This window comes from Bactrocera neohumeralis, chromosome 2, assembly GCF_024586455.1.
Source record: "Bactrocera neohumeralis isolate Rockhampton chromosome 2, APGP_CSIRO_Bneo_wtdbg2-racon-allhic-juicebox.fasta_v2, whole genome shotgun sequence".
Lineage (NCBI taxonomy): Eukaryota > Metazoa > Arthropoda > Insecta > Diptera > Tephritidae > Bactrocera > Bactrocera neohumeralis.
In genome coordinates, this window is record NC_065919.1 from 79,363,746 (window position 1) to 79,375,910 (window position 12,165).

General features: G+C 37.3%; 2 protein-coding genes across 4 annotated transcripts; one reads left to right on the top strand and one right to left on the bottom strand.

The window, feature by feature from the left end:
• Positions 1-4,154: 4,154 nt before the first annotated feature.
• LOC126765439 (uncharacterized) lies at positions 4,155-8,542 on the top strand. 2 transcript variants are annotated; one of them, XM_050483137.1, is made up of 3 exons: positions 4,155-4,298; positions 4,966-5,408; positions 7,780-8,542. In XM_050483137.1, the coding sequence occupies exons 2-3, from the start codon at positions 5,083-5,085 to the stop codon at positions 8,207-8,209; spliced, it is 756 nt and encodes a 251-aa protein (XP_050339094.1). In that variant the 5' UTR covers positions 4,155-4,298; positions 4,966-5,082; the 3' UTR covers positions 8,210-8,542. The 2 variants fall into 2 exon arrangements, with proteins under 2 accessions (XP_050339094.1, XP_050339095.1); XM_050483138.1 differs by having other exon boundaries at positions 4,982-5,408.
• An 833-nt stretch (positions 8,543-9,375) lies between these two features.
• Positions 9,376-10,807, bottom strand: LOC126762959 (histone RNA hairpin-binding protein). 2 transcript variants are annotated; one of them, XM_050480075.1, is made up of 3 exons: positions 10,703-10,807; positions 10,519-10,639; positions 9,376-10,451 (listed from the first exon to the last, which is right to left on the bottom strand). In XM_050480075.1, the coding sequence occupies exons 2-3, from the start codon at positions 10,633-10,635 to the stop codon at positions 9,807-9,809; spliced, it is 762 nt and encodes a 253-aa protein (XP_050336032.1). In that variant the 5' UTR covers positions 10,636-10,639; positions 10,703-10,807; the 3' UTR covers positions 9,376-9,806. The 2 variants fall into 2 exon arrangements, with proteins under 2 accessions (XP_050336032.1, XP_050336024.1); XM_050480067.1 differs by having other exon boundaries at positions 10,519-10,790.
• Between the last annotated feature and the right edge of the window lie 1,358 nt (positions 10,808-12,165).

Genomic DNA, 12,165 nt, shown 5'->3' on the forward strand with positions numbered 1-12,165 from the left:
TGAACTTGTCGGTGCAAATTCACAAAAGTATATTTTTTTACAAGTGCATATATGTATATGTACATACATACATACATATCTACATAGCTTTAGTTAAACATATGTACGTTCGTACAAGCGTATGTATGTACATTTTTGTTTTTAGCCATATTCCTCATATTCAGTTTAGCCCGATTTGCACCGTTTTGTGCCCTAACAAAAAGGAATTGGCAACTAACATCCGCCAAACAACTCGTCAACACTTAAGCATGTCGTACATACATACATAAATATATATACATACATACATATATATATATATGTATATATACACATATATTGTACGAATATTTTCGTCATTTGCCCAAATAGCAACGATCACCCCGATCATGTCAAACATAGATAGCCATGTACCATACATCAACGCCACTTGGTCGCCGCTGTGTCTAACAATCACTTCAGTTTGTTCTTTTTCTATGCAAATATACAGTGCGTCCGCAAATTGATCGCTTTCGTGTAGGTTTAGGCATAACCTCAGGGATCGCAACGGCAGCTGATTTTGATATTATGTAAAGGCAGTAACTATAGCTGTTAGAAAGCCTAGTCATCATAGAGATATGGCACTGCCTTATAGAGCCAGCTAATCACTTAGTAATTACCTGGTATACAGACTAGTACGAATATGCTAATACTAAAATATAAAGTTAATTGTCGCTCATTGCCAAAACCCTTTACCACAGTGTGCAAAACTTCATACTGTAATAAAATCTTAAGATTTTTCTTGCCAATATTAGCAGTCCTGAAAATATTCTGCTGCGACCGAAGACACTTAAGGCTTTATTAAAATCATTAACATCGCTATACAATGACACAAAATACCTGAAATACAAAGTTGTCCTTGAAAGATATCCTCCTTAAGAATCTTGAGCAAGGCTGTGCCATTTCAAGGACAGAGATTGTGGTATTTTCAGCATAAAGTGACCAGTTACATTATGAACCCAAAATAGGAAAATCGCCACACTATCTTTGACTAAAAGACAATTTAACTTAGGATCCACTATCAAGGAGGACAATTTTTCCTTCACCAAGCCAAAATATTATAGAACAAAATCAGGACAAGGCGAATGCATTTATTGGTGAACGAGAACAAGAGGAAAAATCCTCAAGCACATTCACGCCTTTGCTAAAGATTAACGGTGATAACTTTGGCATTAATGATAATGTCTTGTAACTTAAAAGCCTGCAAAAATACCGAAGCAGCCTCTTTACCAAGAAGGCGGCACGCGATGTCATGACTTTTCACTTAATAAGTATTTCATCATGCCAATAAAGAATTTTCAAGTTTTAGATGAAATTCGTCCTTAGATTTGAGTTTAACAATGTGGTACCCAAGAAAAAAGATCATTGAGTATTTAGTTTGCGGAGTGCTGCTGATTTAACAGTCCTTCTTCTTCTTTCTTTGTTTTATATAGCCGAGTTTACAACAGCGCGTCTGCCGCACTTTCTTTTCTCTGTTTGGTGCAAATTGGAGATTCCCAGTGTAGCCAGGTCCTTCCCCAACGGAGTGGAGGTCTTCCCTTTCCTCTGCTTCCTAGCTAGTACTGCGTCGAATACTTTCAGAGCTGGAGTGATCTTTAACACCAGATTGGGCAAAGAAGGTACATTTGGCACAACGATCGGTAAATTCAGCATCCATGGTGAAATATCCTCAAATGGGTTGACGCAGATTGACTTCGCCTTGGCCCGAAATATGATTATCTGTAGTAACAGATTCCAGCATAGGAAAATCAAGCTACTTGGCTGTCTCCGCAAACCAATTCGATAATGTTGTGATAGATGGACGGCATGTCTCCAAAGCCTTTGACGTGCGTACGCTCCGAGGTCCTAGCATTGAGTCGGACCATTATCTTGTTGTAGCGCAGATTTAGACATTTTATGATGAAGTGATCATTTGATGACATACTGTACCTCTGTAGTGCAGGTCTATGTCTAAGGAGTGAGGAAAACGTTCTAAGTGTAAACATTTGTACTGAAATATTTCCGAGCGCTGCAATAAATAAATAAATGGAGCAAATTGGGATAAATATACAAAAAATTGATTGCCTTGGCATCTGTTTATTGGCGTTGCATTCAAATTCAACTTGTTTGTTGCTTCAAATGTATATATTATATGTTTACGTATGTATGTAGGAATGTGTTATATTGACTGCAACATTTTTGGAATTAAAATATCGCTTTTGGCAGAAGAACAAAGAAACAAATTGAAGAACTGTTAGCCATAAAATTGATTGAATTTCGACGTTAATGTCTTCAATAAATTGCAATTTCACAAATACTTACAGATACACTGATATAAATTTTAGTTATTTTAGTAACAACAACTTTGTATTTCTGAAGATTTAGTTTTCATATTTTTAACCTAAACAAGTTGAAACGATGTATCATCTGATCACATTTGACCCAGATTGCTCCATTTTAGTCAAATCGAATCTATAAAAAATGTCCTAGGTAGGCACAGCCTTTTTATGTACATCTGTCAATTATTTTGTGTTTGACAGCTGTTTATTTACGACTCGAAAAGTTTGAATAATGGTTTTGGCATGAAACAAAAGTTAAACAATGGGATTTTTCTTGAAATTTTTTGTCTCAAATGGAATCTTATTCTTCTTCTTCTTCTTGTCGTAGACACCGCTTACGCGGTTATAACCGAGTCAACAAAACCGCGCCAGTCGTTGTTCCTTTTTTGTTTTCATCCATTCGGACGACATGACCTAGCCAGCGTAGCCGCTGTCTCTTAATTCGCTGAACTATAGTATGTCAATGTCGTCGTATATCTCGTATAGCACGTCGGTCCATCGAATGCGATATTCGCAGTCGCCAACGCGTAAAGGACCATAAATCTTCAGCAGAACCTTTCTCTCGAAAATTCATAACGTCGACTCATCAGATGTTGTCACGGTCCATGCCTCTGCACCATATAACAGGAAGGGAATAATGAGTGACTTGTAGAGTTTGGTTTTTGTTTGTCGAGAAAGGTAAAGTCCTCTCACGACGAACAAAAACCAAACTCTATAAGTCACTCATAATTCCCGTCCTGCTAAATGGTGCAGAGGCTTGGACGATGTCAACAACTGATGAGTCGACGTTGCGAGTTTTCGATAATCGCGCCAATTAAGAAGAAGAAGAAGAGGGGACTTTACTTCTTAATTGCCTAGTCAGTCCGAAGTAGCACCTGTTGGCAAGAGTTATTCTGCGTTGGATTTCGAGGCTGACATTGTTGTTTGTGTTAATGCTGGTTCCAAGATAAACGAAATTATCTATGACTGTCAACAGTGAATTATTTTCTCCAGGAATAGATTGAAGAAGTCGCACGATAGGGAGTCGCCTTGTCTGAAACCTCGTTTAGTATCGAACGGCGCGTAGAGGTAGGTGTGTGAGTAGGTTCTAGAACTGTATATGAAAACCGCAAGCAATACGAATTTATATTTTAAAGATTTGTTAATTAGCGAATAAAATACCAGTTCGCCTCACGCCTAAAGAAGAACTTACAAATATAGTATATCATAAATTTGATTTATTGAAATAGTCGTACATAGGTACAGTGTTTTATTATGCCAAAGGCCTGGTAAACCAAGCTAACCGGAAAAGAAACAACTTGAAGATAACGCAGAAAACCGAAAGACCATAATCCAAATTAACTCGCTACTGCAACACTATTCACTGGTCAGTCCATTACTCCAGTGTACAAAGCATCTTAATCATTAAATTATCATAAATTCAATTAACCCTACGCCCAGTGCAGATCCGACTGCGCGTACAAGTAAGCACCGGAATCGTCCGCTATTGCGATGAATGAATGAATCACACTCATTGATGAGTGACCGGCGTTGTCTGGGATGCTTCTAAGCTGTGTGTTACATCAATTAAAAAGACCAAAGACGCTGCTGTTTGCCATTTGTTTACTAATAAACCGCCAACTACCATGACAATTGCAACATATGTAGCCAAAGTAGTGACGTTCTAAATTGAGTAGCAGACACAAGATCTAATGCGCCTCTAGGGTACTCTTGCGCGCTCTTTTTTGAAACCACCGCCTCAAGTGCGCTGAGAGCGGCTGCTCTTTAGCTAAAATGTTGACAAACAAGCCACAACAGTGAGGAGCCCAGTCAGTCTGAGTGCGCCAGAGTTGTTGAAGGTTTATTACGCTGACGCGGTATACTAACGAACAAATTAGTTTATTTTATTTTATTTTATTTTGTGCGAATTTGAAAATAGTCTAGTGCAAAATATTCTACTTGTTTTTAAGGGAATACTCGAAGGTGAACGCACTTTTTAAATGCAGTTTTTTATATTTTTTTTGGTAGTTTAAGAGCGCAGTGGCTAAGAATAATGCATTCATCTCATATCTAGTGATACTCAGGTGTTTTGGTAGAACCATTCACACAGATGCACCACTACAGTCAAACGCACGCTAGATAGTGACTCAATGAGTATGGCACCTTCAATTGTTGCCACCTGAGCAATGATTTCGAAGAAATGTTTCATTATTTGATTTAAAAATGTAATTAAAATATTTTATTTTTGCAAAAACTTGCGAGAAATAGTGTTAAAAATTATTTGATTTCGAAAAATTAAGTTGTGATAATTTATTTTAAACATTTTTATTGATCTTTCTTGATTCACTTGCATTTTCAATTCTCTCTCATAAATTTTGAGGTGCATTTAACTTTATCTAGAATAAAAATGGCACCGCTCCTATCTCACCTGCCGTACTGCTCACCTACACATACATGCACGCACACATAGATACAGTTGCGAGTTAGTCCACTGCGCTCTCTTGCTCACCTACACAGGTGCGCAAGCTTAAGGCGCACCAATTGGTCTTATCAACCCATAGACTACCAAACAAAAATAAGTTAGAGTGAGCAGCGTTACTTGGCTTCTTCTCTCCCAATTTGGCTGCCAAAAACATTATACATTTTTTAGTTTCTTTGCATTTTAGCGAAATACAGTTGTTATTGAACAAATTAAATACAAAAAGTGATTTTATACAAGAAAACTTTTGCCTTATACTCGGGAAATCGCACATTCGTGAAAGTAAAGATGTCATACGGCGCTGAAAGGGCGCTTGCCTATTTGTACCCGCTCATTATAGCCACCTCCGTCATTTGCTGCATCACCTCGGGCGTTGCATGGGCACATTGGCGCTATGTGTTGAATGCTTGTCCGGAATCGAATTGTGGCTGCATCCTGCATGGACGCTCCACGTACACCAGCTTCGAGGGTGGCCACATAGCATATTGCCATTACGCCACATACGGACTGATCTTTCCACTGTTATTCGCCATTGTGTTGGGCATTTATCATGCGTATAGGATTTGTATGGGCACGACTAAACGGAAAACGGGCACCACCACCATTCGGCATAGGTGAGTTGAGTTTGGTATAGAAACTGTATTTACTAAGTTCATTATTTAAAAATTCCCAATCCTACCTAGATGTTTTACGGTGTTTGTAGGGTAGATGTAAGGCGTTTCTCAGCAATTTCATAGCTTGAAAGCGTTCATTAATTTAAAAGTGTTTGTTCTTGAGATTCTTGGCAAATATGTGCTCGGCTGATGAGTGGTTAAAAATCAGTGTTGGTAGTGGCTAAAAAGAATTGGTCCTATTGGACAAGAATTCGCTTCAGGATATCTTGCGACCAGTCAAAAGATTGAGTAAGGTCGATAAGAGTAATATGTATAAGTAGGGTTCGACTACTAGAAACATCGGCGATAAATTGTTTTTAGGTATGCACATTTTATAATTTTACCTAGGAGGGGGCGAAGGGGGCCGTCGTCCCGGGCGCAACGTCTTGGGGGCGGAAAAATGGTATTTAAAAACTCCAATTCGGGCAAAATTTCCTGCAAATTGTGTCAAAAGTGTACAAGATATAGGGAGAAAATGGGTTTTTTCTATGGCTTTTAATAAGATGTCTTGTAAAAAAAAACCGTATTGAGAGAATTGTGGAACTTCAGAATTAGCGTGGCTTCTAGTTCCTAAATTTTACATACTTAATATCGAAGGTATTTTGTAAAAATTCACTTTTGTTCGAACCACCTCATGAAACTTGTAGGTAGGTAGATAAAGGGGGGCGGCAGAACATCCTTGGCCCCGGGCGCCCGAAGTTGTAGCTACGCCACTGTTTGGAGGCGATGACATCTCTGACCGAGGTCTATAGCTTTTAAACTTCAAATTATATATCTCAAACAAATAAAGAATTGTAATATTTGTTCTCAGCCGGAAGCTCTCTGGTGTTTAACATTACGGTAAATAAGAGAAATGATATCAAAAAACAAAATCTTAAGTTTTCAGCAAAAATCTATTTATTAAAATTTATATTCTTCTTTATCTTTAAATCATTTTTACTCGATGAATCACCCTTATTATTTCTATAAGCCCATACATATGTATGTATGTCTGAATAAAAAAGATAAGGTCATGACATTTATTTATAGATTAGAATATTAGCTAAATATTATCAGTAGAAGAAACATTATAACTGTAAATTATAATGTACTCGTATTCAGCTATGATCTAATTCAACTTAACCTCAAAAAGGCAAACTCACAACACTGTTTTGTAAACTACAATGTATTATGTTTCCTTACCTCAATTTAATCGGTAACTCAAAGCCAAGAAAGCATTCTAATATTCGAGGTTCAGTGGGTCACACACAGCTTATGAGTAACCCTATAATTTGACGTGCCAAAATAGATAACTTCCCTTGTCAATTAACTAGCTAAGCTAATAATTTGTGGTCGCTGGTTATTAATTTAAACTCTGTCAAAGGTTAATAACCATGACTCGTGTATATTTGTGTGTACAAATGTATAGCGGATTGCAAGTGTAGGTGGAGGTCTGCATTAAATTCAATTTAAAACTGTCACACAGTTAAAAATTTCACTGACGCCTTAAGTGTTGCGAACCATAACAAACAGACACACATTTTATATATAATGTACATACATATGTATGTATGTATGTATGTAGTAAGTTCAAGTCGAGCTAGTCGAAGACATGTAAATAAAGATAATTTTAATTGTTGAGACCAAACTAGGGTGGGGAAGGGCGTTATGGTTTATTTTAGGAAATATTTTATGTTATAATTTTAAGCTTGAATTTACTATTAAATAGGTAGTCAAAGGCTCGTTTGGCTACAAAATAAATGGGAGGACTCCATCCTTGAGGTGTAACTTCGTAGGACCACAATGCATTGGTATGCAGATGGCTCGAAAGCGGTAGATAAAATTGGGACCGGTATAGGGGGACCACGTACTCACATACTCAGTGATAGTCAAGTGGGATTTCAGGCAAACTATTCCTTTGAAAACAAATCAACCATGATACTGGAGTATATAAAAGTGCTTAACAGCGTTTCCAATGGAAATAATATGCTACTAGAGTGAAGTTTGCCAGTTTTGAAGCAGCTCATAGTAAGCTCACTTACCGATGTTCAACCACAACCGTTGTCGTAAATGGCACAATTTTCATCCCCAGCAACCATCCATCAAGCAAAAAAATTGTTTGAGAAGTTTTTTATAACGAAATCTCATCTTTCCCGATCGCACTTATACAACCCGACATACAGATCACTAAAGTCATCTGTTAAAAAAAAATAATAGATTTCTTTTAACTACCTTATATAATAACCAATAGTTGCCTTAATTAATATTCCCTAGATTCTACAATTATTCATGAAATTGTTATACGAGTAATCTCTTTTCATATTATATTTAAAAACTTTCTCCATCTACACAGAACCGGTGATATGATTGTCGTCACAGCGGAGTCGGAATTGACACACAACGGTATTTCCCCTTATTACTGGACACCCGCTGCCGGTATCTCTAGCGTTATGGCCGTTTACACCTTAATTTATGCTGCTATCTACAGTGATGGCTTTCGCGTCACTTGCAAGCAGTACAGCGAATCTTTGCTCAAAGAACTACAGGGCGCTGGCAATATTGTGCCGGTCATCAAAGGACGCCTTTCATGTGACGCGATTTTCGATTTCATGGACTATTTGGTGGAGAGCATTTCGTATGAGCGCCGCAAATATGGGCGCATCAACACCGGAGCTTGCCTCTACATGACACTCATATGCAGTTGGTTAACGGTAATCTTTTGGATTATTATAACGGTGGTGAATGTGGTACAGGCACGCCGCTCACAGTCGGCACGAGTTTAATAAAATATCGGAATAAAGCAGCTTGTATTCTGCTGAATTAAGACAAAGTTTGCCATTTAAACATAAAAACGAAAACGTCCATAAATTAAATTAATATGACAACTGCATTATCTTCATAAACAGAAGCGAACATTATTAGAGATTCTAATACAAGTAAAATAAAATAATATTTTTAATAAATAAGTATACACCTAAAGCGACAACGACAAATAGTATTAAGCACAAATTTTTAAAACATTCCACATTTTATCATAAATATTTATAATAAATAATATGAGCACAAAATATGTATTATGTAAATTTTACAAAAAATAAACAGATATGCGTTCATTGAAGAAGAAACCTCTCTATTTATACTCAATACTCTTTCACCAGCCTCTTATATTGCCAAATTTATTGTTGTTGTTGTTGTATCGGCAGAATTCAGTCGAGTTAACAGTCCTTGACCGGATAAAAAAATCCGGGTCCGTTCCGGTTAAGTAGACCCGACTGGCGTGGGAACTGCCAACTTTCTCTATTAACGATAGCAAAAACAACAATCTACGACGATCAGGACAACAAATCATATTCAATATGTCTGATCAAATTTTACTCGGACTCACAAAAAAAAAAAAAAACATTCACGTATTTTAATACAAACTCCTTCAAAATGGGCTCTTGAAATGGCTGGGATGGCCTTCAGTATCTTAAGCTAATCTGGTTTTTACGATTTCGGCTCATTTTTGGAGCGCCATTCGCCAGATTGTTGGACAGTTTTACCACATATTCATAAACGCACATCCCGTTACCAGTAATTATGCTGTTGATGAATATAGCGTCCTCAACTACATTGCCAAGCATCTCTTTCTCGATGTCGTATTTGCAAAAAGAGTCGATCCATAAAAGAGAGGCAATGACCTCACGATCTTCACCTCATGTCACTCTGATGTTCGTAATCAAATATACTTCCCAAAACACTTCTTCCTTTTTAACGGTTCCGTAGCCGTGATTCCATTGGTAAACAAAATTTTGAGTTTGCTTTTTTCTTTTCAAAATAAAGTTCATAAACAAACAGCTGCCAAACGGCTAATTGTGACATAAGAGATCAAACTTCAACGAAACAAGAAAATCCGGGTCAAATTTGTTTATAATTTGTGACCGCTTTAAAATATTAAGCCGTAAAATACTAATTTGCTTTAGTAATGTTTTATTCGGTATATATTTAAGCATATGTTTTATATGAATTAATTATAGTTTTTATTTTATTAAGGTATAAAGGTTTCAGCTAAAGCCAATGGCCCACCTGAAAGATTCTTGCCTTATACGCTATAATAGTTAACGATATGTGCGAAAAAGTATGTATATTGTGCATAAAATTAATTGATTTCCACTTTTCAAATATTATTCTAAACTTTTCCACATAACTTTCATTTTAGTACACATTCATTACTTTCGGCATATTACTTAGAACTTAACAATATAGTACTCGCTATATAGTATACTAATTACAAACAGAAATTGAGCATTTACAACAAGCAAAGTTGATTAAAAATAAACATGAAAACACGTAGAAGACTATTTGTTTTATAGTAAACGCAATTTTGCGCAATGAGAGCAACTAATCCGAATCATCATCGTCGTCGTCAGCACCACCAGCAGTACCAGCTGCAGGTTCTGGATCATAGTAATGTAATTGTTTGCGCCATACTTTTATCAGTCCATCGAAAGTGCGGCGACTGTATTTTCCATATTTATTCGGCGTACGGGGATGACCGCGTGTACGCTGGCGTATTGGCACCATCTCAATGTAACGTTCGTAAGCTACAGTGTTTTTGCCATATTCAATTTGTTTCTGACGACGCGCTAATATAACAGGATCATCCTCTACTTGCTTTTCCTTATTGGATGAGGTGTTAGAGCCATAACTATTATAACGTAAACGTTTCTGAAGGTCATGTTGATTATCGACTTGATTAGTTGTGCGCTTAAAATTGGCTGCATCACCTCCGGCACTATTATCACTATTCGAGTCGTTCGGACTGTCCGAGCGACTGCCGTTGCTCGGTGTTTGTGAGTAGCGCCTTTTGAAAGGCGTTTTTATTTTATCCTCCTTCACTAATCGTTCAAATTTTTCTTCATTTACACCATCAATGAATTCCAAAGATATTTCGCGTTCTTGCGATACCGAATGTTTGGATTTATTGACATCTTCGTTGTCATTTTTGCTAGACATCTCTCCGCTGCTGTTGAACGACTGTTGTTGCTGTTTTTGTGTAAATATATTATATTTATAATAAATAAATAAATTTCTTAATGTTTTCAAACCTTACCCCATGATTGTCCTGCTCCTGCATCTCTTCTGCCCAACAACCTCGAAAAGAGGAAGAAGACGAATTAAGACTGCATTCTCCCACACTTTTCCTTAAAGGTGATTTATCCACTGACATTTTGCTGCAAAGCATTAAAACTGATTTTATCAAAAATAAATATAATTTATTGTACTCCGTCCCACACCAAGAAATGTGCGCAAATATTCGTAGAAGATGCTCAATTTGTATTACTTTCCGCGCGTTTTTCTTGTTTTGTTTTCGATATCTTCTTCATTTTCACATATAAGGTCACAATAATGATTGATAAAATCATATGTAGTCACAATAAATCGTGTTATGCTCCCGTCTTTGAAGCACATATGTGTAAATATATCCAGCTGATTATCATAACCAACATATAATTAGTTATCATGTTACCTCTTTCTATTGGTTTTGCCACCGGTAATGGATTCCCGTTTCCGGCCAATCGAATACAACTTACAACTGCGAGCTCAACAAAATAAGAAATTGTCAAAAGCAGGCACTTAATAATTTAGCTCAACGCATAAAGTATGAAAACTGTTAAAACGTATATACAAGATGCGTTCCAAAGTAAACAGGACATTTTAAATCTAGTGCCCCCTGGTGGCGTCATTTATGTATATGTCGATTGGTGCGTTAGAATCTGCTATCTTTATCGATTGTCCAGTGTGTGAATTTCAGGACATTTCATCGATTGGAAGTGGAGTTATTGCGTTTAAAGTGTCAGTACGTTTGTGTTATCGGTGCGAAAATGAGCTTCGAACAAAGAGTTTGTTTTAAAATTGGTAAAACTTTTACCGAAACGTTTCAATTGATGAAACAAATTTATGGCGATGATTGCCTATCCCGTAGCAGAGTGCACGAGTAGTTTCAACGTTTTCAAAGTGGTCGTGAGGACATAAATGACGATCAACATGTGGGCCAATCAAAATCCGTGATCACCGAAAATTCCATCGAAACTGTGCGTGAATTCATCAAAAATCAGCCGCAATCATCATTGAAATACATGGACATCTCCAAAACATCCAAATGCTTTTCGCATTTTGAGCGAACATTTGCGCTTACGAAAGGTGTGTGCACGGTTTGTTCCGCACAAATTGACTGACGACCAAAAATTGCTCAGAATCCAACATTCGAAGGTCATCATTAAAGAGGTCAAAAAGGAGAAAAACCTCCTTTACAATATTGTTACTGACGGGCGAAACGTGGTGTTTCCAATATGATCACGAAACGAAACGCCAGAGTGCTGAATGGAAGGCACCGGACGAGCCGAAAACCAAAAAATCGCGAATGGAGAAGTCAAAAGTGAAGACAATGTTGATTTGTTTTTATGATTTCAAGGGTATTGTCCGTCTCATCGATCCGACGGTTGTGACCGGTTATTTGACCAAAAATCACATTTTAACCATTAACCACTCCTCGTATTCACCTGATATGGCACCGTGCGACTTCTTCCTTTTCAGAAAAATGCATTTGCCCATGAAAGGAAAGCGTTATGCAGACGTAGAGGCCATTCAAAAGGTTTGCACCGGCATACTGGCGGCTATACCGGCCAACGAGCTAAAACCCTCGTTCGACATGCTTTGAACCGTGCAAAAAGCTGTATTGAAGTGGAAGGAGACTATT